This window comes from Chlorocebus sabaeus, chromosome 2 (genome assembly GCF_047675955.1).
Source record: "Chlorocebus sabaeus isolate Y175 chromosome 2, mChlSab1.0.hap1, whole genome shotgun sequence".
NCBI classification, from domain to species: domain Eukaryota; kingdom Metazoa; phylum Chordata; class Mammalia; order Primates; family Cercopithecidae; genus Chlorocebus; species Chlorocebus sabaeus.
The window spans coordinates 55,192,571-55,216,593 of NC_132905.1; the positions used below are offsets into that span (position 1 = coordinate 55,192,571).

The following is a 24,023-nucleotide window of genomic DNA, read 5'->3' on the forward strand; positions in this document are numbered from 1 at the left end:
AGAAAACCCACCCTTTACTTCCACCTCCTGAGGCTTCTCAGTAAGGAGATATTGAAGCTTCTAGAGTCAACACAAAGGCAACATGGAGGAAGAGTCATACAGGTCCCCATGAAAAGATACCTGACTTGAGATCATTCCCATTTCATAGCAGTAGCATTTGCTGTTGAGAAAGCATTCAGAAGTATTCCCATCCCCCAAACTAACGATAACTTTATCGTTGAATCTCTGTTTCTCTGTTCTGTGTCCTACACACCTAAAATTTTCCCTTTCAGCATTTTTATCTCTTTCTGGTAGAACTGCAAAAATTCACCTTTGTCATTACCAGTCCATTTCTGCATTGTGAATTCTGCTCTTTGCTGCTTTCAAACCAGATTTAATTTGGCTTTTGTGTTTGGTATCCCCTTCTTGTCTCTATGATTCTTCATTTTGCCTTTTGTTCCTTTTTACCTTTTGTATCTTTTGTTTAAAAAGGTTAAATTCTTCAGTTTTACCGCTTATCTTGATGTGTTTTTTCCCTCTCCATCTTACGGATTTGGGCTGTTTCATCAAAATCTTGATGCCCATCCTAATTAATACACCAAGGAAATTTCCTCTGGTTCTTATGCTTAGTTATTTTGCAGTGCAGTGCTTTTCCCTGAATCTTCAGCAGGATGTTCCCCTCCCCTGTTCCCAGCATTTTTCATTCCAACTCTCCCGCGTGGGTTTCTTTATTCTGGCTTACTTATTTTTGAATGAGATAAGCTTTACCCAAACCCAGAATTCACCACCGGACTCACTGCTGGGTTGTCCCTGGTCTGTCCATTAACTAAGGCACTTCCTGAGATATACCACTGGAAGAGCACAGTTCTTTGCCAAATTCCCAATATTTAAAGGATTGGCCAGGTGCAGTGGCTCACACCTGTAATCTCAGCACTTTGGGAGGCTGAGACAGGTAGATCACTTGAGGTCAGGAGTTCAAGAGCAGCCTGGCCAACATGTCTCTATTAAAAATACAGAAATTAGCTTGGTATGGTAGTGCATGCCTGTAATCCCAGCTACTTGGGAGGCTGAAGCAGCAGAATCACTTGAACCCAGGAGGCAGAGGTTGCAGTGAGCCAAGACCGCACCATTGTACTCCAGCCTGGGAGACGGAGCAAGACTGTCTCAAATATAAATAAATAAAATAAAAGATTGCAGGGTTTAAATTGAATCTCTTCCTACCCTTACTGCATATTTCTCTGACACTCTGAACAAATGAAGTGATTAATAACTGACAATCCACCACGGTTCTTATGTTTCCATTCACACACTTAAATGTTGTGATTTATAGCTCCTAAAGTGAAGCGGGCCGCCACCAGTATCTACCTCCCTTCCATAAATTGTGTATTTTGGAAATGTATATGTTTTTTCTTTATTGATACATATTATTTTATGTTTACCCTTTCAAAGAAGGGTTCTTGCTGAAAAATTCTCTTGTTTTCAGGAACCCTACAGAGATGGACCATCAAATGTGTTTATCTGTTCAGCTGCACTGAATAGCTATGCTACTTAGCAGCAATTCTTTTGAATTCCAGCAGCAGATGGACTATGAGTTCGGCTTTTCATGGCATGTCTTGAGTACTTCAGTGAGAAACTCAAGAGCACTAGGCAAGGAGTTAGTATCCAGAAGCCTCTTTCAGACAAATGATTCTGGCAGAAAACTGTTTTTAAGAGGAACAGACACAAGAGCAGAATAACCACATGTGCTCTCAAAAGTCAGACTTGTTTACAGAAAAATCTATCTCCACAACTGTTTTTTCACAGTGTTCCATGAACATGCTCCAGGGCCACCTCTCAATACTCACGTGTGCAGTATGTATTTTTGCATCTTTCCAATCCTGTTCAGCCTGCTTCAGCTGCTGTTCAGTGAGAACCATGTGTTCCCAAAAGTGTAAGGTTAGCCTGGCCATAGGGGTAATTGATTTTCTTTGATGTGTTTGTATAAAGCACTATCCAGTCCCATTTTACAAGAAGGAGAATTGGAGTAGACAGTTTAAGGAGTGGACTGTATACTGTAAATGTTCTTGAGTGATAACGTGTGTGTCACACCCAGCACCAGCAAATTATACATACACACACATGCAACAAAATTAGCATCGTTCAGAAGTTCTTCCCACACATTTCAAGAGATATTGTTGCGACGGCGTTATTATTCCATGCTTACTTATTTAGAAAGCATTTAGTGTTAAGCAATCTATAAAGTTCTTGTTTGTTTGCTTGTTTGTTTGTTTGTTTGTGACAGAGTCCTACTCTGTCACCCAGACTGGAGTGCAGTGGTACAATCTCCGCTCACGGCACCCTCTACCCCCCTGAGGTCAAGTGAACCAACTACCTCAGCCTCCTCAGTAGCTGGGACTACAGGCATGTGCCAACATGCCTGGATAATTTGTGTATTTTTTGCAGAGACAGGGTTTCACCATGTTGCCCATGCTGGTCTCAACTCCTGGACTCAAACACTTCACCTGCCTCAGCCTTCCAAAGTGCTGGGATTACAGGTGTGAGCCCCCAGGCCTAGCCCATTTCTTTTGAGATAGGGTTGTGCTCTGTTGCTCAGACTGGAGTACAGTGGCACGATCATGGTTCACTGCAGCCTTGACCTCCTGGGCTCTAATGAGCCCCACCTCAGCTTCTCGAGCAGCTGGGACTACAGGTGTGCACCACCACACCCGGCTAATTTTTTTGTTTGTTTGTTTTTTGTTTTTTGTTTTGGTAGAGACAGGGCCTTGCTACATTGCCCAGGCTGGTCTTGAACTCCTGGCTTCAAGGGATCCTTCTACCTCAGCCTCCCAAGGTGCTGGGACTACAGGCATAAGCTATGCACCTAGCCAACGTTTATTTTTTATCACAACACAGTGAGGTTCCTGCTGTAATTATTCTGATTTTACAGGTGAGAAAACAAATGCACAGAAAGCTTAAAAAACTTGACTAAGGCCAAACAACTAGCAAGTAGTAGATTCAGTATATGGGCCTAGACAGTCCTTCTCCAGGGACTGACTGTCACTATCACTTTATTCAGCACTCTCTGTATTGCATAAGAAGAAATACATGTTGCATCTGTAGCTGAACTTCATACAACTCACACCAACTATATTTGGGAGACAGATTCATTTATTTAAAAATTCCTAGTGGCCACCACAACATCTGATAGTTAATAAGCCCATCTTAAATGTTTGTGAAAATGAATGGAATTAGATGGTTTTAGTAGCTTCAGTTTGACTCATCTAAGAAAATAGTATAACCCACATGTAGCTGTCCTCCTGAGGGTGGCCTCTGTTTTCACTATCTGCCAGCCATGAAACAGGGCTCCCTTATCCCTGCACAGATATCTTCGGTGGAATTTGCCAGCAATCAACCTCACTTCTCCAGCATGAATGTTAGCTCTCTTTCTGCATGTGGGAGGCAGAATAATGACCTTCCTAAAGATGTCCACATTCTAAGCCCTAGAACTTATGAATATGTTATGCCACATGGCAAGGTGGGGTTAAGGTTGTAGACGAAGTTAAAGTTGCTAATAAGCTGGCTTTAAGACACAGAGATTATCCTGGATTATCTAAATGGCCCCAATGTAATCACATTGTATCCTTACAAGAGGAAGGCAGAAGAGAAAGTCAAGGTGATATCGTACAAGAAATATTTCATCCACTGTTGCTGCCATTGATGATGGAGAAATGGGATCATGACCCAAGGAATGACGAAGCCTCCAGAAGCTGGAAAAGGCAAAAAAACGAATCCTCCCCAACCAAAGAGCCTCTAGAATGAGCACAGCCCTACTGACACCCTGATCTTAGACCTCTGATCTCTAGAACTGTAACAGAATGAATCTGTGTTGTTTTAAGCCACTAAGTTTGTGGCCATCTGTTACAGAAGCCACAGAAAACTGCCCACCGCAGGATGAAAAGCCACTTTCTCCTGGTATTTCTCAAAAGGCTAATCTAAGAGCATGGATTGTTCTGTACCTTCCAGGAGCACTATTGCAAAGTCGATTCATTACTTTTTTCATTTGTTCCGCATCACCATGCTGGGGCTCATTAACGCCCTGTCATCGGTGCTCCATGCGTAAGTAGAAGTGTGTTAAGAATCAATCGCTCTGACCTTTATTCCTTGTTGGTGTTTTGTCATTCGTGGGCTGCTTGGCTTGACATATGAATTACTCTACAGCTGCCTGGTGCTGGGGAGGCACAGACACCAGCCCCCAAATATTTCAGACGTATGCCAATTGCAATTTCAACACACATTTTTTTCTACCGTCAACCCTGGAACTGTTCCATTGGCAACAAATAAAATATGAATAAGAGGAAATAATTGACAAGGCATCACTGTTGACTAAGGGGCTAACCTTTGAGGAAGATTAAAAACAGATGTCTTGAAGACGAAAGAACTGAGGAAATGAATCTTCTCTCTCTTTAACTCTTTAGTTCATTGTCCTCATGCAAAAATTAAACTAACACACTCTGAAGAAGGTTTAAGGAGATCAGGAATTTTCAAGAATTCATTTGTATTCTGTAGCAGACAGCTTGTTTGTGTGTTCCCCATTGAAAACTTACAAGAAACAATACTGCAACCTTTGTTATGGCAAATAACTGGTGGGTGTATCCCTCCATGCCAAAGACATGCCAAGCATAAAAAATGTGCCTAGAAAAACAAATAACTTTGGAAGGCTGTTTTCCCGGTGCCTTCTCACTTCCTTTGTCTTAGTCCTTCTTCTCGTGATAGTGCCCAACCTAAGCCCTGGATCCTTTGCTGTTGATTTCAGTAGTATTTCTCCCTGACTTGCAGGAAACTGCCCAAGGCTTTCAAAATTACCTTTTCCATAAACTGCTGTTCCTTCCTCAAACCAATCTCAACCAGCATCTTTGCAAAAAGCTGCCTAATTAATGAGTTAAAGCACAAGTGTGGGTAAGTGATAACACCTGGATGTGCTCCCCTTCCCAGAGGATTCGTTTTCCAAATCTTTTCAAATAGAGACATAATCAGCCTGGATAATGCATGCTCAAAATTAAAGCTTAACCCTTCATGGCAGGAGTGCGGTCAGTGTGCGTGTGCTCAGGGGAGGTGATTTGGGTCATTGGAGGCTTTCTTTGTGCCCCTCAAATCACAAACCACTACCCAAATGCTGCCCCTGCTTCCACCCTGACGATGAAATGATTTCATGAATATATTGACCATTATAATTATAGCCAGTGACATTTACAGTATGTTTCATTATTCTCAACAAGAAAAGTTTATTTCATGTCATCTTCACCAGTAAGCCTGTGAGGTCAAGAATTCCATCATCCCCATGTTATACACCAGAAATCAACAAACTTTCTGTAAAGGGTCAGAGAGCAAATATTTCAGGCTTTGAATCCATATGGTCTCTGTTGCAATAACTCAACTCTATGGCTGCAGTGCAAAAGCAGCCACAGGCAGGGTATAAACAAACGGGCATAGCTGTGTTCCAACAAAGTTTATTTACAAAAGCAGTCAGCAGGCTAGACTTGCCAAATCCATGGTCTGGATGAAGAAAGCACAACCTGGAGAATCTGAGGACCTACCTCAGAACATGCACAAATCAGAAGCAAACCACCTCAGAACCCAAACCCAGTTCTTTCTTACTTGAAATTCAGTGCTCGTTCACTGAACCACACTGTTTGGGGCATAGTCTTTGGCATTCATAGACTTTGGATCCATGACTTTGGATCAAATCCACAATACTCTCCACCCACCCACTTACCTCCCCCATTTTCATCACACACACTTGTAAGGCAGCAGCTGGGGCTGGGGTACCATCATTAGCCTGTGGCCATGGAAACAGAGTCAAGGTAACTGACCCACAGGACCAAGACACGTGACCTTGATGGTATTAGCTCTTTCCATTGAAGATTGCTGGCCATATATAGCATAATTGAATGAAAATGCAGAATATCTTCAGTCAGATCCACCTGTGCCTTCGAGAAGCACATTAATGAGACCTCCCTCCAGCACAGAATGGGAACTAGGCAATCCAGACACATCCCCACCCAGCATCCTCCTTCTGGTTCACTAGCAGAACTGGATCATGAATCAACAAAATGAAGGAGGCTTTGCAAAAACAAAGCTTTTGGAACCTGTATTCCTGGGTGGTGCTGGAGCCATTCATTCCCAGCCAGGTGCCATGAGCACCTTCTCTGTGGGCCCTGTTGGCTCCCCTTTACCTCTCACCCCCAAACACCTTTCCAGGGAGGTATAGTGCTGAGTGCACTGGTCAGATGTGGGGACACTGACTGGTCACAGCTGGAGTGAAGAGTGACAGAGACTTCTTCTCATCCGCCTACCCATTTGTTCCTCCTCCCATTTGTCCTCCCAGGAGCTCTCCTTGTTAGACTGAGGCCCTTTAGACCACCTGCAATGGGAAACAGAGCCATTCACCTGGCCCAGGCAGGTTCTCTGGGGTGCTACAACGTGCACGGTCAAAGCTATTCATGTATTAAAGAGGCTTAGCTAGCTTTATTTCTTTACTGCACTCACATCTCAGGAGACACTCATTGAGAGGAACACATCATTTTGGCCAATAACAGCATTTAGGGACTGTCTAGCTTCTCTGGAAAATTGTCCTCTCAAGCACACCTCAGTCTAACCATCCCTGCCTTAACATCCGGCATACAGCCTCCATCTTTTAAAATCCTTTTCCTTAATATAATTTCCTAAATCCATCTCCTAACATTCCCCCACCACACTGGGAACAAGCACAGCCCTGGCTGCAATGCACATGTTCCAGCCAATGTAGAAGCTGAGATTTCACTTTCTCAGGGTTTTCGTTGGCTGCCTTGGCACCTCGCTCCACGAGAAACATCTTCGATCCCTCCCTAATTACATTGATTTATCTCATGGTATACCTTGTATCCAGAGCTTTAGATGATAGATAGCACTTTGTTAATATCTTGTCACTAAGACTCAATGACTGGAACTGTGGTCAGAGGCATGCAGCCATATCCTCACTCCTCAATTGATCACCTTGATTCTTGCAAGATGGGCCAACCTCTGTAAATGAGGGCAATCAATACTGTGCATTCAGCCATAATCGTGGCTTAACTCGGTATTCTTTGAAATCTTAAGCTGTGTAATTTGCCTGTAATTGGGCTTTCCAAAAAGTCATACCTCCTGCTCAAGGAGGTAGTTAAGCCGGCAGACTCCCTGTCTGCTGCCTGCTCCCTCCCTCCTGGCATCTGACTGCCATGGGTCAAGTCTTCCCTCCACAGACCTCTCTCCTCTCCAGATCCCTGTTTGGATCTCAACAACCAAAGCCAGCAGCTGGTGGCAAAGCAGATGAACTAGAACATCTGAGCCTTGGAGTGGCCTTTTTCTTCCATAATCTCCCACATCATTTCCAGCAATGGCTTTTGGGGGTTCCTTGCTTGATGAGCTGTGTCCAGCTCATCAATTCAAACACGAGATAACACACCATGTTGCAAAGGCAGAAAAGCTAGAGCCCCAACAGTGAACCCTCATGTAAACCATGAACCCTGGGTGATGACGATGTGTCAGGGTCAGCTCAGCACGTGTAATAAATGCACACTGTGCTCCAGGAGGGATGTTGATAATAATGGGAAGGCCATGCATGTGAGGAAGCAGAGAATATGTGGAACTTTCTGTGCCTTCCTCTCAATTTACTGTGAATCTAAAGCGGCTGAACGACAGAAAGACAAGAAAGACGAAAGAAAAAGAAAGCGAGAAAGAAAGAAGAAAAAGAAAGAAGAAACTAAGTCTAACAAAAAGATGTGGAGACGTGCCCCTTGTGCAGATGGGGACTTGTGTTGCATTTAGGACATGCTTAGGAATGGACTCCAGCTGGCTTCTCTTCCCACATTTGATTTGCTTTGTCCTGAGTTAGCTAAGAGCAAGAAAATTAAAGTCCAGGTATCTGGGCCACTTTGGAGCGAGATGAGCCTGGCTTGAGGTGTTTTGGAACAAGAGAAGTCACTACCCCACTGCCTTTCTACATTACAAAAACTTTAGCAAAAATTATAGAAGTAATTGCTGGTACTTCTCAAGTTCCTACTGTGGGCCAGGTGCTTACATGCACCATCAGTTTTGGTCCTCACCACAACCAAAGTACACGTGGGAGCAGAGGAGCAGCACAGTATGGTAGAGAAGTACAGAGCTAGACTGCTGGAGTGTCGTGTCAGTTTGCGAGGGCTGTCATACGGGGGGGCCACAACCAGGGTGGCTTAAAGAACAGAAATGTATGGAGGTAAAAGTCCGAGATGAAGGTGTCATCAGGGTTGGTTTCATCAGGACCATGAGGGAAGGCCCTGTTCCAGGCTCTTTCCTTGGCTTGTAGATGGCCGTCTTTTCCCTGTGTCCTCACACCATTCCCTCTGTTGGTAACAGTGCCTGAATATGATGACCTTAGTTATATTGGATGAGACCCCACCCTAATGACTTTACTTAATGACCTCTTTAAAGACACTATCTTCAAATACAATCCCATTCTGAGGTACTGGGGGTAAGGACTTCAACATTTGAATTTAGAGGGAACACAGTCCAGCCCACAACAGGCATGACCCGCGGCTCCGCCCTTGGCTAACTGTAAGACCCTTAACCAGCCACTTGGTGTCTTCATGCCTTCATTGCTAACCTCTCATGTGGTTGTCGGGAAAAATAACTGAGATAAGGTACGTGAGTCCTCAGGGCACTGCCCAGCGCAACAGTCAGCCCTCAGTAAATGTCAGCCATCACTAGGGCTTATCCTTATTTTACAGGTGAGCAAACTGAGCCTTAAATGGGCTCCACAGCTTGCTGGAGATCCCACAGCCAGAGAACAACAGGTACAGCAGGACCTGTAACTCATGTCTGCCTGTCACCAAGACCAAGCTCTCATCCACAATCCTACGCTGCCTCCTTCACAATATTACACAGAAGGCAGCTGTGTGCCTACAAAGAAGTCAAGCTATGTTCCCCTTTTTGTGAGATGAAGGATACACAACCCAATCCATTTCAATTCTTGCTTGAAACGAAAGTTCTCAGACCTTCCTCTAACACCTTGTGGGAGGAAGAACTTACCCTGTCCCTGTCTGGTGCCCAGCTCTGTGAGTACACCCCAGAAATGCCTCAGATCCTCTACCCTCCCCAGGAAGATAACAATGACAAGGATGACCAGGCCAGGGCCCAGAGGGAACTTCTACCTTCAGCCCTAATCCTGTGTCCCATGTGGATGTGTCCTCAAGCCCATCCATGGGTGTTAAAGCTAAAGTGTTTTAACCTGTCAGGAAAAAAAAAAAAAAAAAAATCTTCTGCCTATAATAAAGGCAAGGTACGTTACCATGCAAATTAAGAGGTTTTTAACAAATAAAAGATTCATGCTCTTTGGGTACTTTCGCTACATTTTTAATACTTCCCCCAGCACACTGGCTCACTACGCCGGCTGCTCATTGGAATTACCTGGAAAGTTTTAAACACCGCTGAGGCTAGGGCCCATCCCTAGCAATTCTCCGTTCCCTGCTCTGGTGGTTGGCCTGAGCATAGGACTTTTGCCACCTTCCCAGGTGATTGCACTGTGCACTCAAGGCTGGGGATCTCTGCTTCGCGAGGACATCTTGTTGGCTTGTAGTGACGTTAACTCCAGTCTCTGCCTCCTCCAACTCCACATGCCTTCACCCTGTGTGTCTGTATGTCTTCATGTGGCATTCTCCTTGTTTCTAGGCCCTCATAGTATAGTGACACCAGCTGTATTGGATTGAGAACCCATGCTAATCTAGTATGACCTCATCTTAACTAATTACACCTGCAGTAACCCTAGTTCCAAATAAGGTCACATTCTGAGGTACTGGAGGTTGGCACCTTAATATGTCTTTCAGGACAGCACAATCCAACCCATCACAGTCTAAATAAAAAAATTCTCAGTGACACAGGAAATACTTTCACACAATCAAGAACATCATAGATTCATAAACCAGTATTTTCAGCAACACGTTGGTTTTGTGTTTTATGCTCCTTTTCTTGCTCTCACTTCAAGCAAAGACGTCCCTCACCCTCTTTGGAGGACGATCTCCCCTTTGCTCCCCTTCCTCCTGGCCCCTCCCTCCCCAGCACAGTCGATGCTAATGAACAGCTGTTTAATTATCAGCCCAGCAGGGAAGTGATCTTGGCCCAGGTCCTCAGAGAGTTATACGCACGGTTAGGTTGTCCCAGATCCTGGAAGGTTGACTATGTTACGTGCCCATAGGGTGAGGCAATGTGGCTTAGTCGAAAGTTCATAGCATTGAGAATCCATCAACCTGATGACTCTGCCATGTTTTAACTGTTGGACAATGGCTTCCAAAACTTCTTTTTCTCAACTGTAACAATACCTACCCCACAGTTTTGTTGGGAAGATTAAGGTCAGGCGTGGTGGCTCACGCCTGTAATCCCAGCACTTTGGGAGGCTGAGGCGGGTGGATCAACTGAGGTCAGGAATTTGAGACCTGGCCTCAAATTCCAGGGTTTCAGCCTGGCCAACATGGTGAAACCCCGTCTCTATTAAAATAAAAATTAGCCAGGCATGGTGGCGCATGCCTGTAGTCCCAGCTACTGGAGAGATTGAGGCAGGAGAATCGCTTGAACCTGAGAGTCAGAGGCTGCAGTGAGCCAAGATGGTGCCACTGCACTACAGCCTGGGTGACAGAGCAAGACTTCATCTCAAAAACAAAAGAAAAAAAAAAAAAAAGATTAAATGTAGTAAAAGTACCTTGTTAAGTGTAGAATAATATGCAAATGCACAGGGATGTTTTCTGCTTCATCCTAGCATGGTCATAACTGGCACATCATAGAGAGACTAGAGGCGGGTAAGGGATGCGTAGAGTTGCTTGAGTAACATTTATGCACAAATGTCAAATTAAGGTTCAAAAGTTGAACTAGAATTGTGAAATAGCCATCTGTTCATTTTAAATAAAATATTACCTAGTACCAATTCTGCTAAAACTATTCCAAAAAATCAAGGAGACTCCTCTCTAACTTATTCTATAAAGCCAGCATCACCATGATAGCAAAATCTGGTGAAGACACAATGAAAAATGAAAACTACAGTCCAATATCCCCCATGAACATAGATGTAAAAATTCTCGGCCGGGTGCGGTGGCTCAAGCCTGTAATCCCAGCACTTTGGGAGGCCGAGACGGGCGGATCACGAAGTCAGGAGATCGAGACTATCCTGGCTAACCCGGTGAAACCCCGTCTCTACTAAAAAATACAAAAAGCTAGCCGGGCGAGGTTGCGGGCGCCTGTAGTCCTAGCTACTCGGGAGACTGAGGCAGGAGAATGGCGTAAACCCGGGAGGCGGAGCTTGCAGTGGGCTGAGATGCGGCCACTGCACTCCAGCCTGGGGGACAGAGCGAGACTCCATCTCAAAAAAAAAAAAAAAAAAAATTCTCAACAAAATACTAGCAAACCAAATCCTGCAGCACATCAAAGTCAATTCACCACAATTAAGAAGGCTTTATTCCTAGGATGCAGTTAGTTCAGCATATGCAAATCAATATATATGATCATCACATAAACAGAATGAAAAACAAAAACCATATTATCATCTCAATAAATGTAGAAAAAGCTTTTAATAAAATCCATCATGTCTTCAAGACAAAAACCCTCAACAAACTTGGCATTGAAGGAACATACCTTAAAATAATAATAAGAGCCAACTATGACAAACCCATAGTCAGCATCATACTGAATGGGCAAAAGCTGGAAAGATTCCTCTTAAGGACAGGAACAAGACAAGGACGCCTACTCTTACCACTCCTATTCGACATAGTACTGGAAGTCCCAGACACAGGAATCAGGCAAGAGAAAGAAATAAAAGGCATTCAGGTAGGAAAAGAAGAAGTCAAATTATATCTCTTCATTTATGATATGATTCTATACCTAGAAAACCCTAAAGACTCAACCAAAAGGCTCCTAGAACTAATTTAAAAAAAAAAAAAACTTCAATAGCATTTAGTTTACAAAATCAATCTGCAAAAATCAGTAGCATTTCTACACACCAATAACGTTCAAGCTGAGAGCCAAATCAAGAACACAATCCCACGTATAATAGCTATAAGAAGAATAAAATACCTAGGAATACATCTAACCAAAGAGATAAAAGATATCTACAAGGAGAACTACAAAACACTGCTGAAAAAAGTCATAGAAGTCACAAACAAGTGGGAAAGCAGTCTATGCTCATGGATGGGAAGAATCAGTATCATTAAAATGGCCATACCGCCCAAAGCAATCTACAGATTCGACACTTTTCCTATCAAACTACCAATGTCATTTTTCACAGAAGTAGAAGAAACTATTCTAAAATTCTATGAAACCAGAAAAGCCCGAATAGCCAAAGCCATCCTAAGCAAAAAGAACAAAGCTGGAGGCATTGCATTACCCAATGTCATACTATATTATAAGCCTACAGTAATCAAAACAGCATGGTAGTAGTACAAAAACAGACACACAGAACAATGGAACAGAAAAGAGAACTCAGAAATAAAGCCACACACCTACAACCATCTGATCTTCAAGAAAGTCAAAAAAGGTAAGCAATGGGAAAAGGCCTTTTTATTCAATAAAAGATGCTAGGATAACTGTCTAGCCATATGTGGAAGAATAAAACTGGACCCCTTTCTTCCACTATATACAAGAATGAACTCAATATAGATTGGAGATTTGAAAGTAAGGCATCAAACAATAAAAATCCTAGAAGAAAACCTAGGAAATACCATTCCAGACATAGGCCTTGGTAAAGATTTCATAATGAAGACTCCAAAAGCAATCACAACAGAACAAGAATTGACAAGCAGGACCAAATTAAACTAAAGTGCTTCCGCACAGCAAAAGAAACTATCAACAGAGTAAACAGGCAACCTAGAGAAAGGGAGAAAATATTTGCAAATTATGCATCTGACAAAAGTCTAATACCTAGAATCTATGAGAAACTTAAACAAATCAACAACAACAAAAAAAAAACCATACTTTAAAATGGGCAAAGGACATCAACAGATACTTCTCAAAAGAAGACACACAAGTGGCAAAAAAATGTATGAAAAATACTCAGCATCACTAATCACCACAGAAATGCAAATCAAAACCACAAGGAAGTACCATCTCACAACAGTCAGAATTGCTATGTTTAAAAAGTCAAAAAATAGGCTGGGCACGGTGTCTCATGCCTGTAATCCCAGCACTTTGGGAAGCCAAGGCTGGAGGATCACGAGGTCAGGAGATTGAGACCGTTCTGGCCAACATTGTGAAACACCATCTCTAATAAAAATACAAAAATATTAGCTGGACGTGGTGGCGCATGCCTGTTGTCCCAGCTACTCAGGAGGCTAAGGCAGGAGAATAGCTTGAACCCCCCGGGAGGCAGAGGTTGCAGTAAACCGAGATCATGCCACTGCACTCCAGCCTGGTGACAGAGCAAGACTCCATCTCAAAAAAAAAAAAAAAAAAAAAAAAAAAAAGCCAAAAAGTAATAAATGTTGGTGAGGCTGTGGAGAAAAGGGAACACTTATACGCTGTTGGTGATAATGTAATTAGTTCAGCCACTGTGAAAAGCATTTTGGAGATTTCTCAAAGAACCTAAAACAAAATTATCATTCAATTCAGCAATGCTATTACTGGCTATATACCCAAATAAAAATAAATCATTCTACCAAAAAGACATGTACACTTTTCTATTCATTACTACACTATTCACAATTGCAAAGATATGAAATCAACCTAGGTACCCTTCAAAGGTGGACTGGATAAAGAAAATGTGGTACACCTCATATACACCATGGAATACTATGCAGCCATAAACAAGAACAAAATCATGTCCTTTCCAGCCACTTGGATGCAGCTGGAGTCCATTATCCTAAGCAAATTAACACCTGAACAGAAAGCCAAATACCAGATGGTCTCTCTTATAAGTGGGAACTAAACATTAGGTACACATGGGCATAAAGATGGGAACAGTAGACAACGGGGACTACTAGAAAAGAGGAAGAGCAGGGAATACAAGGACTGAAAAACTGCCTATTGGGTACTATGCTTACTACCTGGGTGATGGGATCATTCATACCCCAAACTTGAGCATCATGACATATATGCATGTACCCCGTGAATCTAAAATAAAGTTGAAATTACAACAAAAATTTTCTAAAATTTTTTAAAAGATATTCTCATAGAAATAATAATGATAGCCAGTAACAAAGACTTCTCTTTCTTATATTTTTTGTCTGTACAAACGTGTAGGCCAATGGCCCTATTTGAGGAAGCATTCTAAAACTAAATACAGAAGTGAACTATACATTATTTTTTGAGAAGGGGACTAATTAAGTTGTGTGCATGTTATTGGTATCACATCTAAATGGTAATAAAAGGTATAGTGTATGGAAGGATAAAATTCAGAGAAGGAGGAAGAGAGAATAAGTCAGTGACCTTTTAGTAATAATGTGAAAATATAGTTTAGACACTTGGAAATATTTCTCTGACATTAAGGGCTTTATCATACATAGAATTGTAACACTACAGTCTTTCCCAGAGGTCTTCCAAAATAGTTTATAACTTAATCTGTCTGGTCATGGTAGTTTTATTTATAATGGAAAACAATGTAAATGACTAATAAGAGGGAAATGGATAAATTGTGGTATATGACTCTGGAATATTTAGGTAGCCATTAGTAATTAAAATATGATAGCTAAGTAGCAGCATATTAAATTCTTATAGTAGGATACTCAGTGAAAAAAGAATTCACAACTTGTTCTATAGTATGATTACTACTCTTTAAAAATTAAGTATGAATATGAATTAAGATTGAAAGAGAATCCAGAACAATAAACATGATTAACAGGGTTACACGGTATCATTGTGTGGAAAAAAAAGTTTTCCAGTTATTTGTGTGTAATAAGTGAAAGCATATATTGTTAAAGGTGTTCGTCTCTTTCAAAGTGTAACTGTGGACAAGAAGTTACAGACAGACTGACAGGCTCAGAAAGCCCCCTTCAGTCTCAACCCTCCTAAATTCCTGAGTTGCAAGAAGGCAGTGCTCAGAGAGTGCAGCATTCCTAAGCATCACTAGTTTCCATTAAAACCTAATTTACGGAATTAAAAATTAATTTCATGGAAATGAATTTGAGCAGTCTTTTCATTAAAGCGCACTTGGTCTAAATGAGTTTGGAGTGACTGTAATAGCCATTCCTGCACTGTTATTTATAAAGGTGAAATCTGATGTGAGTATTGTTGTTCTCATGCTACCGAGAAACAACATATTGCTGAGAGTTTTCAAATTTCCGTGTGATAGTTGCTCTTGCTCCCCGAAGATCCTCTCAGGGAAGTTATTGATGACAAGGAATCCAATAGAATGGGAATCCCTCAGTGAAAGTCAACCAAGGACTCCGTTTAGTGAGTAGAGCAGACAAAGCTCTACTCTCTCGTTGTGGGACCAAAATGGGAAGAGGCAATAGCCAAAGTCAGATGCCTTCTTTCCCAAGTGCAAGAGGCACTCTTGCTTCCATAGTAAAAGAAGGTTGTGAGATGGGTGTGTCTGATGGCTACATAAATGTATAGCTCTCCAGGTGGAGAGTTATACATTTACTTCAACATTTTTAAACATTCTGTTAATGAATACGCACGCGTGCGCGCACACACATACACACACAGAGCTATGGGAATACGCTGCACAAATCTCTGACTTCAGGGAAAATAATTGACCAAGGCCCCCAGCTGCTGCACTCTGAAATCTGTCACTGTGCCAACAAGGCCACACTCCCCCCAGTGACTGAGAGCAGCAGGGGAACTCAGGCAGGCCCATTTCTGGGAGACACAGGGCTCCTCAGATTTAATCCCCAATAGTTTTACCAAACCATCCTTAAATTACAGGGGAATCAAGGATGAATTCACCCAACTTTGTTCACTGTTCTTTACTTGGGGTGAGACTTACATCACAGTTTCTTGTATTTTTCTCTCATAAAATATTGCACATTTAATCCCAACTTGGCAATGGCTTCCGAGAGGATATATATGTGTGTGTGCATATATATGTACATATGTGACAGTACGACACACACATATATACACATATACACACATATATTTATATGTATACAAACATACATGTGCATAAGTATATGTATATGTACCTTTGAATTATAATTTATCTCCATTTGATGGGCATTAGTTAGGTCCAAATTTTTGCCATTATAAAAACACCCATCTATCCCATTTTTCTAATAATTTCACTATTTCTTTAAGGAGTATTTTTTAAGTTCGCCACAGTGACTGTGACTGTTCCTTGTTGGAATACCTCCAAAGAACTCCCAGAGCCAATGCCACGCTTAACACTCGTTTTCCATATGTATAGATTTTCTGGTGTGGCTAGAATTTCTCTGGAAAACGAGCTTCAGGCCTTCTCGTGTCAGGGTGCAGAGTAAAGAGGTGAGAAACTAGCCTTTCACAGGTTCCTCTGCAAGGCAGCACAGTAAGCAGGGGAAGGGTTTTCTGCCACATCTGTGGTCTCTTCGTTCTTCTCTTCCTGCCGTCACTCTTGACCTGGACCCTGCTGTTCTCTCATCTGGTATCCATTAGAGTTCTTGATGACAAGCAACAGAAATTGATTCTGCTTCACTTCAACCAGAGAGAAGTTGTCAGGAAGATATCGGGGGCCCACAATCAATGGGTGGTTGGAGGATCAGTCTTGAAAGCTCCGGGGCTGGGCTGCAGGAACACAGTGAGGATCTTTTTTTTTTTTTTTTTTTTTTTTTTTTTTTTTGAGACGGAGTCTTGCTCTGTCGCCCAGGCTGGAGTGCAGTGGCCAGATCTCGGCTCACTGCAAGCTCCGCCTCCTGGGTTCACGCCATTCTCCTGCCTCAGCCTCCCGAGTAGCTGGGACTACAGGCACCCGCCACCTCGCCCGGCTAGTTTTTTGTAATATTTAGTAGAGACGGGGTTTCACCGTGTTAGCCAGGATGGTCTCGATCTCCTGACCTCGTGATCCACCCGTCTCCACCTCCCAAAGTGCTGGGATTACAGGCTTGAGCCACCGCGCCCGGCCACAGTGAGGATCTTTTACTAGGAGAGCCTGGTGAGTGAACCTCCAGGGTAGATGGGCTCCAGGAGATCTGTTCCTTGCTTCACTTTCCCAAGATTCAAATCCTGGGAGAGAGACACCCACAGAGGCACCCCTAAGGCAGAGGCAGATTCTAGTGCCTATGGTAGACAGGCACCTAGAACTGCACTTCCACCAACACAGAACCTGATGGATTGGAGGTAATTCCCCCAAATACACTGGGGAGATTTGGGAAGAGGAAAAACAAATGTTGGGCTACAATATAATAGTGATATCCAGCAACACCCTCTTATATATTTGCATAATCTTTGGGTTTGCACATGTTCAGGGACTGGCCACAACTGTTGCATGATAAATTAGTCTTTGTCCAAGTGAAAGCAAGTTTCCTGATTGAGACAAAGCCTAGGCATTGCCGGGAGCCCGCTTGAACTAACTCAGCTCCTAAGTTGCATTTCCATCCAAGAGCCTGGGGTTCTTTCTCACTATCCAAAACTGAAATGTTGTCAGTGCCAGGACAGCAATACCATCTGTCAGTTTCTTGTCAGAGGTTCCTCTCTTACCTTCTAGGACTTTGCTGTGGGATCTGTTGGCTCTCCAGGCAGGCTTCATTGTTTGTCTGTTTGTTCTTGTCTTGGGGAAGTTTTCTTTTTCAGCAGATTCTCAAATGTGATAGTACTGTCAACAAATTAAAGGCTGGGAAGCCCTCCAGAAAAATTATCCGTGCTGTTTTCACTCTCTCCCTTCCTGAATCCACATCAATCCTCTCTCGTTAATAGAAATCTTCCATTGTTTTATTTCACTTAATGACCCCTACCACATTATCTTCTTTAAGAATACTTTTCTCAGCCAGGTACAGTAGTTCATGCCTGTAATCCCAGCCCTTTGGGAGGCCAAGGCGAGTGGATCACCTGAGGTTGGGAGTTCGAGACCAGACTGACCGACATGGAGAAGCCCCATCTCTACTAAAAATACCAAATTAGCCAAGTGTGGTGGTGCATGCTTCTAATCCCAGCTACTCGGGAGCCTGAGGCAGGAGAATCGCTTGAACCCCGGAGGCCGAGGTTGCAGTGAGCAAAGATCACGCCATTGCCTTCCGGCCTGGACAACAACAGCAAAACTCTGTCTCAAAAAAAAAAAAAAGAAAAGAAAAGATTACTTTTCTCTATCTAATTCTTACTTTAGGGAAATTCACTTTGAGCCATCACCAAAGCCTGTCTATTCAGTACAACCATAAGTAAATGCTCTCGTAAAATAACCATAACAGGTCAGGCGCAGTGGCTCATGCCTGTAATCCCAGCTCTTTTGGAGGACGAGGCAGGCAGATCGCTTGAGCTCAGGAGTTCGAGACCAGCCTGGGAAATATGGTGAGACTCCCCATCTCTACAAAAAAAATACAAAATAATAATAATAATGGTAAGGTGAGCATGTATATGAGATGAACTTACTTCTGCTGAAGAAAAAAAAAAATACACCTGATGTACAAATGAAATTTGGATTCATGGAGACAAATTCCAGAAGAGGGAATGTTCAGATTATATTCAGGTAATATGTCAGCATTGTCATTCCAGGTAAAGATGGCTTTACAGCAGGAAGGATTTGACCGAAAAAAGCGAGGTTACAGAGACATCAATGAGATTGACATCAACATGAACGATCCTCTTTTTACAAAGCAATGGTATCTGGTGAGTGTCTTTATGTCCTTTTGGACATTTCTCATCTTGAGACTCTGGATAAAAGATGTATTCTTGTATCCTCATTATTCACTAGGATGTTAGCCAGTATCCAACTCAGTGACCCTCTCTGTCCCCTTCCATATGTATTGATTTTCTGTCACGACCTGTGCATCTAGTTCTCTAATCTGCTTTCTTCTGGAACTGCTGAGTAGCCCTGGTCTCCTAGGGTCCAGGCTATGACCAACAACTGATGGAATTCTCTTTGATTCTGAAAAAATGCACCAGTGTATAACTGAAGACTTGCAAAACTATATAAAAGTCAAATCAGAGGTCTGGGAAGAGTAATGCAGGGGTCTCAACAGACAGAGTAACAGGGGACATAATGAAGTCACAGGCCTGAAAGAAAGGATCCAATGACTTCCCAAGGGGCTAGCAAGATAGCTTGGAGACTAAAGTAGCAAAAAGAGCATCTATTAATGCTTCCTAAAACAATGGCAGGAAATCAATTCCATGGGGCTTAACTGATGAAGGCTTGGAGGCACTAAAACCCATTTTGTCTGGTGAAGCAAGCATCTTGTGGGTCACCAACAGTTCATCATGATCCATTTGGACTGGCCGAGCTATGTTTAAAAAGGGATCAGTGACTCCAAACCAAGCTGAACTGCAGGGCATATTGACAGAAAGGGAGTGACTAATTTGTAAATGTGAATGAAACTTTATTTTATCTAAGATTAAAAACTGATGAACAAGAGAGAGAACTAAATTACAGCCTTGCGGACGGCTACATTACAGGAATTCATCACAATTTCCCTCCTGGGGCTGCAGAGCTTGACTCTGCCTTATGCTTTTTGGCATGGAAGTCCGAAAATCCAGTATGGGTAATTGAATGAGTGTATTTGTGTTAGTCAGGATAGGCTAGGTTTGTTGCAGTAATGAACAACCCTCAGATCACAGTAGCTTATCAAAAGCAAGGCTTGTTTCTCACTTTTGCTACACAGCCCATGCTTCATAATTGCTCAGAAACGCAGGCTGACCAACCTCCATCTGAGCTCCATTCCCACACTGCTTTCATGAGCCCCTCAGCAAGGAAAAGGGGTAATAGCATTTTTAAAAGAAACTCTTAAAGTTCCTGCCTGGATGTGAAAAATGGCACGTGAGATCACATGTCATTGGCCAAAATTAGTTATCCGCCATTCTAACTTCAGAGTGGGTGGAGAGGTGTAGTCTTAACATGTCTCTAGAAGAAAGAACACGGTAAATTTTTTTAAAGAGCCCTAATGGCAATCACACAATGTTTTAGCAATATCACAATAGCCACTGATCACTGTGGGCTTTTGCCAATACAACTTCTGACTTTATTATTCTTTTTACAATCCATCCTGGAGAAAACCTACACAGTACATGGACGCATGAGAAGACGGGAATGAACATGTTAATGTGGAATTGCTCTTTGTTTTCCTTTCTTTCTCTTCTGAAATATTTTTGGGGGCCAGGATGAGGGGCTTTAGGATTTATTTTTCAGCATTAGAACATGCACTAAAGGTGAGCCAGTTTTCTTTAATTCAGTTCAACAAATACTTTTGAACAAGACTTAGTGTGGTGGCACTGAAATTACAAAGATTAACTAGGACATGTTACCTCCTGCAAAAGATATTGTTATTTAGTAAGAAGTTATATTCAAATAAGAATAATCCAAAATATGCTGTAAATTCAAAACATGAGGTATAAACAAAGAGGTATGAAAGTGAGCATTTAATTCTAAATCAGGGAGGGTTTCCTGCAATAGCAGCTCATTTCTAGAAAAAGTTTAAAGATAGTGATCTAGTTATAAGATATGAGGGGATTGAAACTATGTTTGCATATTTACAGAAAACAGAAAACACTAAGTGTTTATATCCAAAAAAAAAAAAAAATGGAGAGGAAACGCTATAGGTAGGTTAGGAGGGACACCCAAAAACACTGTTTCATGGAAGTGGCCTTTGAGCTGGTCCTGGAATATTAGATGGCTATAGAGCATGTCAAGTAAATATGCACATGGGTGCTTTACAACACCAAACTGATACCATTCTTTGCTTTGAAATTCCTGTACCAGATCAATACTGGGCAAGCTGATGGCACTCCTGGCCTTGATTTGAATGTGGCTGAAGCCTGGGAGCTGGGATACACAGGGAAGGGTGTTACCATTGGAATTATGGATGATGGTGAGTATTTTGAAGCCTGTGCATCATTTGGAAATAAGCATGCCTTTGCTTGCCTTTCGATAAAAGTGGTATTGTTTTGGAGATGCTAACCAGAGATGGAATAGCAAGATACTGGGCCTATGACCACACTGCACTGCGACCAAATCTTCACCTTTCTTCCAATCAGTGGTCCTCAAACTTGAGGTTGCACTTAACAAATATTTTTTGAATTAATAAATAATAAACTAAACAAATGAATACATGAAAGCTGCCTGTCACTCAACCGTAATTTCTTACTGCTTACACTTTACCTTAAAATGTCCTCTAAATCTCTTCATATTTACCATCAATTTATCTAGACCCACACTATCCAATGTAGTCGCCACTAGCCATATGTGACTATTTAATTTTACATTTTAATTAATTAAAGCTACATAAAATGTAAAACTTTATTTCAATTCCTCAATCACACTACCCTCAAGTTCTTCATACCCACATGGGGCTAGCAGCTGCTGAAATTCAATTCCATTTTCATCATCAGAGAAAGTTACATTAGTACGACTCTACATCCATAAAACAGCTTTTCAGTAACAGGATTGGAGCTTGGGGAAATTTGACTTTATTGCTGCTTTCAGAATGAACCCTTGTAAAGTAGCCTTTGATAACCTTTTATTACAGACACCCCTTACATGTTATTCATCCTGCGAGCCTACCAAAGACTTAGCAGGGCTTCATTTTCTATAGTTTGTGATATGAAAACCAATGGGCTTGATGAATTGGCATTTTTCCAACTACACACGTCCTTGGCCCTGTGGAGAATCGCTGCCTGTAGTCGTTTCACTGGGGACGTCTTATTGCCCTCCATCACCCATCTGGGTCCGCCAGCAAAAAGCTCCACTGTGCATTATTGATCCAATTATATACAAAGGCTACGCAGAGATGAAACAATGGAGCCTTTCCCATCTGAAGATCCTCAAAGAACAGAACACTATGTTCCTTAAAGTAAAGCTTTGAAGCAAAAACGACAGAGGAAACCAAGAGGAGCCAGCCTGCTTAAAACCTGTGTTGTCTTGTGTTGGCTCATTAAATATCAACATAAAAACAATGCCTCAATGTTTTCTGATGTATGAGACATTTTTAAGTGGATGTAACACCTTCCTCCAGAGGCCAAGGGCTCTCACAAGAAGAAAGGAGCCCTGCATGAGAGTGTGTGTGCTCAGATGTCAGAAGTTTATAAATGTTTCTTCCTTTCTAACACTTGTTCTTGGAAACTGTTCCAAAGGGGTTCAGGCCAGCTCACCCAGGAAAAAGATGCATCAGGGTTTGGGGGAAACCTCCCTAGGAGATATTGTGATAACCAATTCTAACAGCATATCTACTGGGTATCCCCAGCTGGGGACCACAGAAGCCTCCCTAAAAGTGGCACTGAAGTGCCAACATACGCACATTGCTCTGCTCTTAGGAAAACTCCAAGAGTCCTGTAGATGCCCATTTCAGAATTCTTTAACTGAAAGTTCCTTGACTGACTCCTAAAGTCATTGACTCCTGACCCAGTTCCACATGGAAAGGCAAGCCCTTTAGAAAGTCCCCGCAGAATTTCTCATTTGATGTTCTTTCTTCAGCTGATTAATGGCCTTCGGGTTCCCAAAAAAGTAAACTCTGGCCCCCGATTACAATCCCTGGTTTCTTCTTTGTTTTAGTCAATTACTGCTGCAGAACAAAGCATCCCAACATTGAGTGGTTTAAGAAAACAACCATATTATTATCTCTCACGGTTCAGTGGGTTGCTGGAGTTCAACTGGACAGTTCTGCAAGTTCTACTGGAGTCTATCATGCAGGTAGAGTCAGAAGGCAGTTGAGGCTGGAGTCAACTAGAGGCTTCACTGGGAGGCTGAAATGGCTCAGCCTTCCTCCCTTTCCATGGAGTCTGAGGACCTCTCCTCTCACATGAGGCCCCCAGCAAGGTAGATGGATTTCTTACAGGTGGCTCAGGACTCCCAAGAGTAGGCATTCCAAAAGAGAAGAAGCAGAAGCTGCCAGTCCTCTTAAAGGCTAAACCTGGAATGGGCACTGGTCACTCTGCCACTTACGTTGGATGAATGGTCCCAGGGCCAATCCAGATTCAAGTGGAAAGGAAATAAACTCTGAATTTGTGGCCATTTTTAATGCATCACATGCTCTTCAGTATGATAACTGAAGAAAAGTATGATGAACAAGCCATTCTCCAAGTTCACTGTTGAATAGCAAAATGAGCACATTTGGGACAAGGGCAGCTCCCCACATGGTGAGGACAAAGACAGATGCTCAGCAGCCTCTTGCCATGTAATTGGCCATCTCTGCCCTCACAGATAGAACCAGGAAGGCTGGCAACACCAGTACTGTATTCTCTCTCTTAACGACCTGCACGTATGAATGGTATGGTGCCATGTCCCAGATATTTTCTTGGCAAGATATTCCAAACTAAGGTTACAGAGAGACACAGATGCCAACCCTGATACCTAAGGGCAAAACTAATGTCATATTCTATCAACACTGTCTCTCCATATGTTGGCCTGTGTGGCAAATGTTCAATCATCTGCGTGGAGAAGTTTCAATTTGTGGACAGCCAGTTTTAATAGCCGCCCTCCCATCTCTGGTTGCCCAACTCCAAACTCAGCCATCATCCTGTCTGCTGGATCCAGTGACTCAACTGATGCTCAATAAATATCTCTTGCCTTCACTTAGGTGCAAAGCAGCATCATTTCCACATGCTACATATTACTAGGAGAGGACCTCCATGGTTAGCTGCTGTCCAAAGGGGCAGAAATTATTTCTTAAGGGTCTACTAGGACATTTCACTTATGTAAACATTAGCAAGGACCCCACTTAATGATGACAACGTCATCCCTTTTACTGTAATGAAATTGTTTAGAGTTCGGAACTTGACCTGGAAAATGGAATGTGATCATAACAAGATACAAGGATGGACAAGAGTCATCCAGCCCAAGAATAATTCAGAGCAGGTGGCTGGTTCTCAAGATCACACAAGATCAGAGAAGGTATGGGTCAAGACCTTTAGCCATTATCAGATGGAGCCAAGGAAGTGAGATGGAAGGCCAGTGAGGTAAGGTCAGAGGGAGCTTCAAACTGAAG

General features: G+C 42.4%; 1 protein-coding gene across 1 annotated transcript in view; it reads left to right on the forward strand.

Moving 5' to 3' along the window:
- The window catches only part of PCSK2 (proprotein convertase subtilisin/kexin type 2), a 254,461-nt gene that overhangs the window by 111,495 nt on the left and 118,943 nt on the right, over positions 1 to 24,023 (forward strand). Inside the window, exons 3-4 of the mRNA XM_007960726.3 lie at positions 18,607 to 18,720; positions 20,804 to 20,912. Of these exons, the coding sequence (XP_007958917.1) occupies positions 18,607 to 18,720; positions 20,804 to 20,912 (223 nt within the window). The remainder of the gene's footprint in view (positions 1 to 18,606; positions 18,721 to 20,803; positions 20,913 to 24,023) is intronic.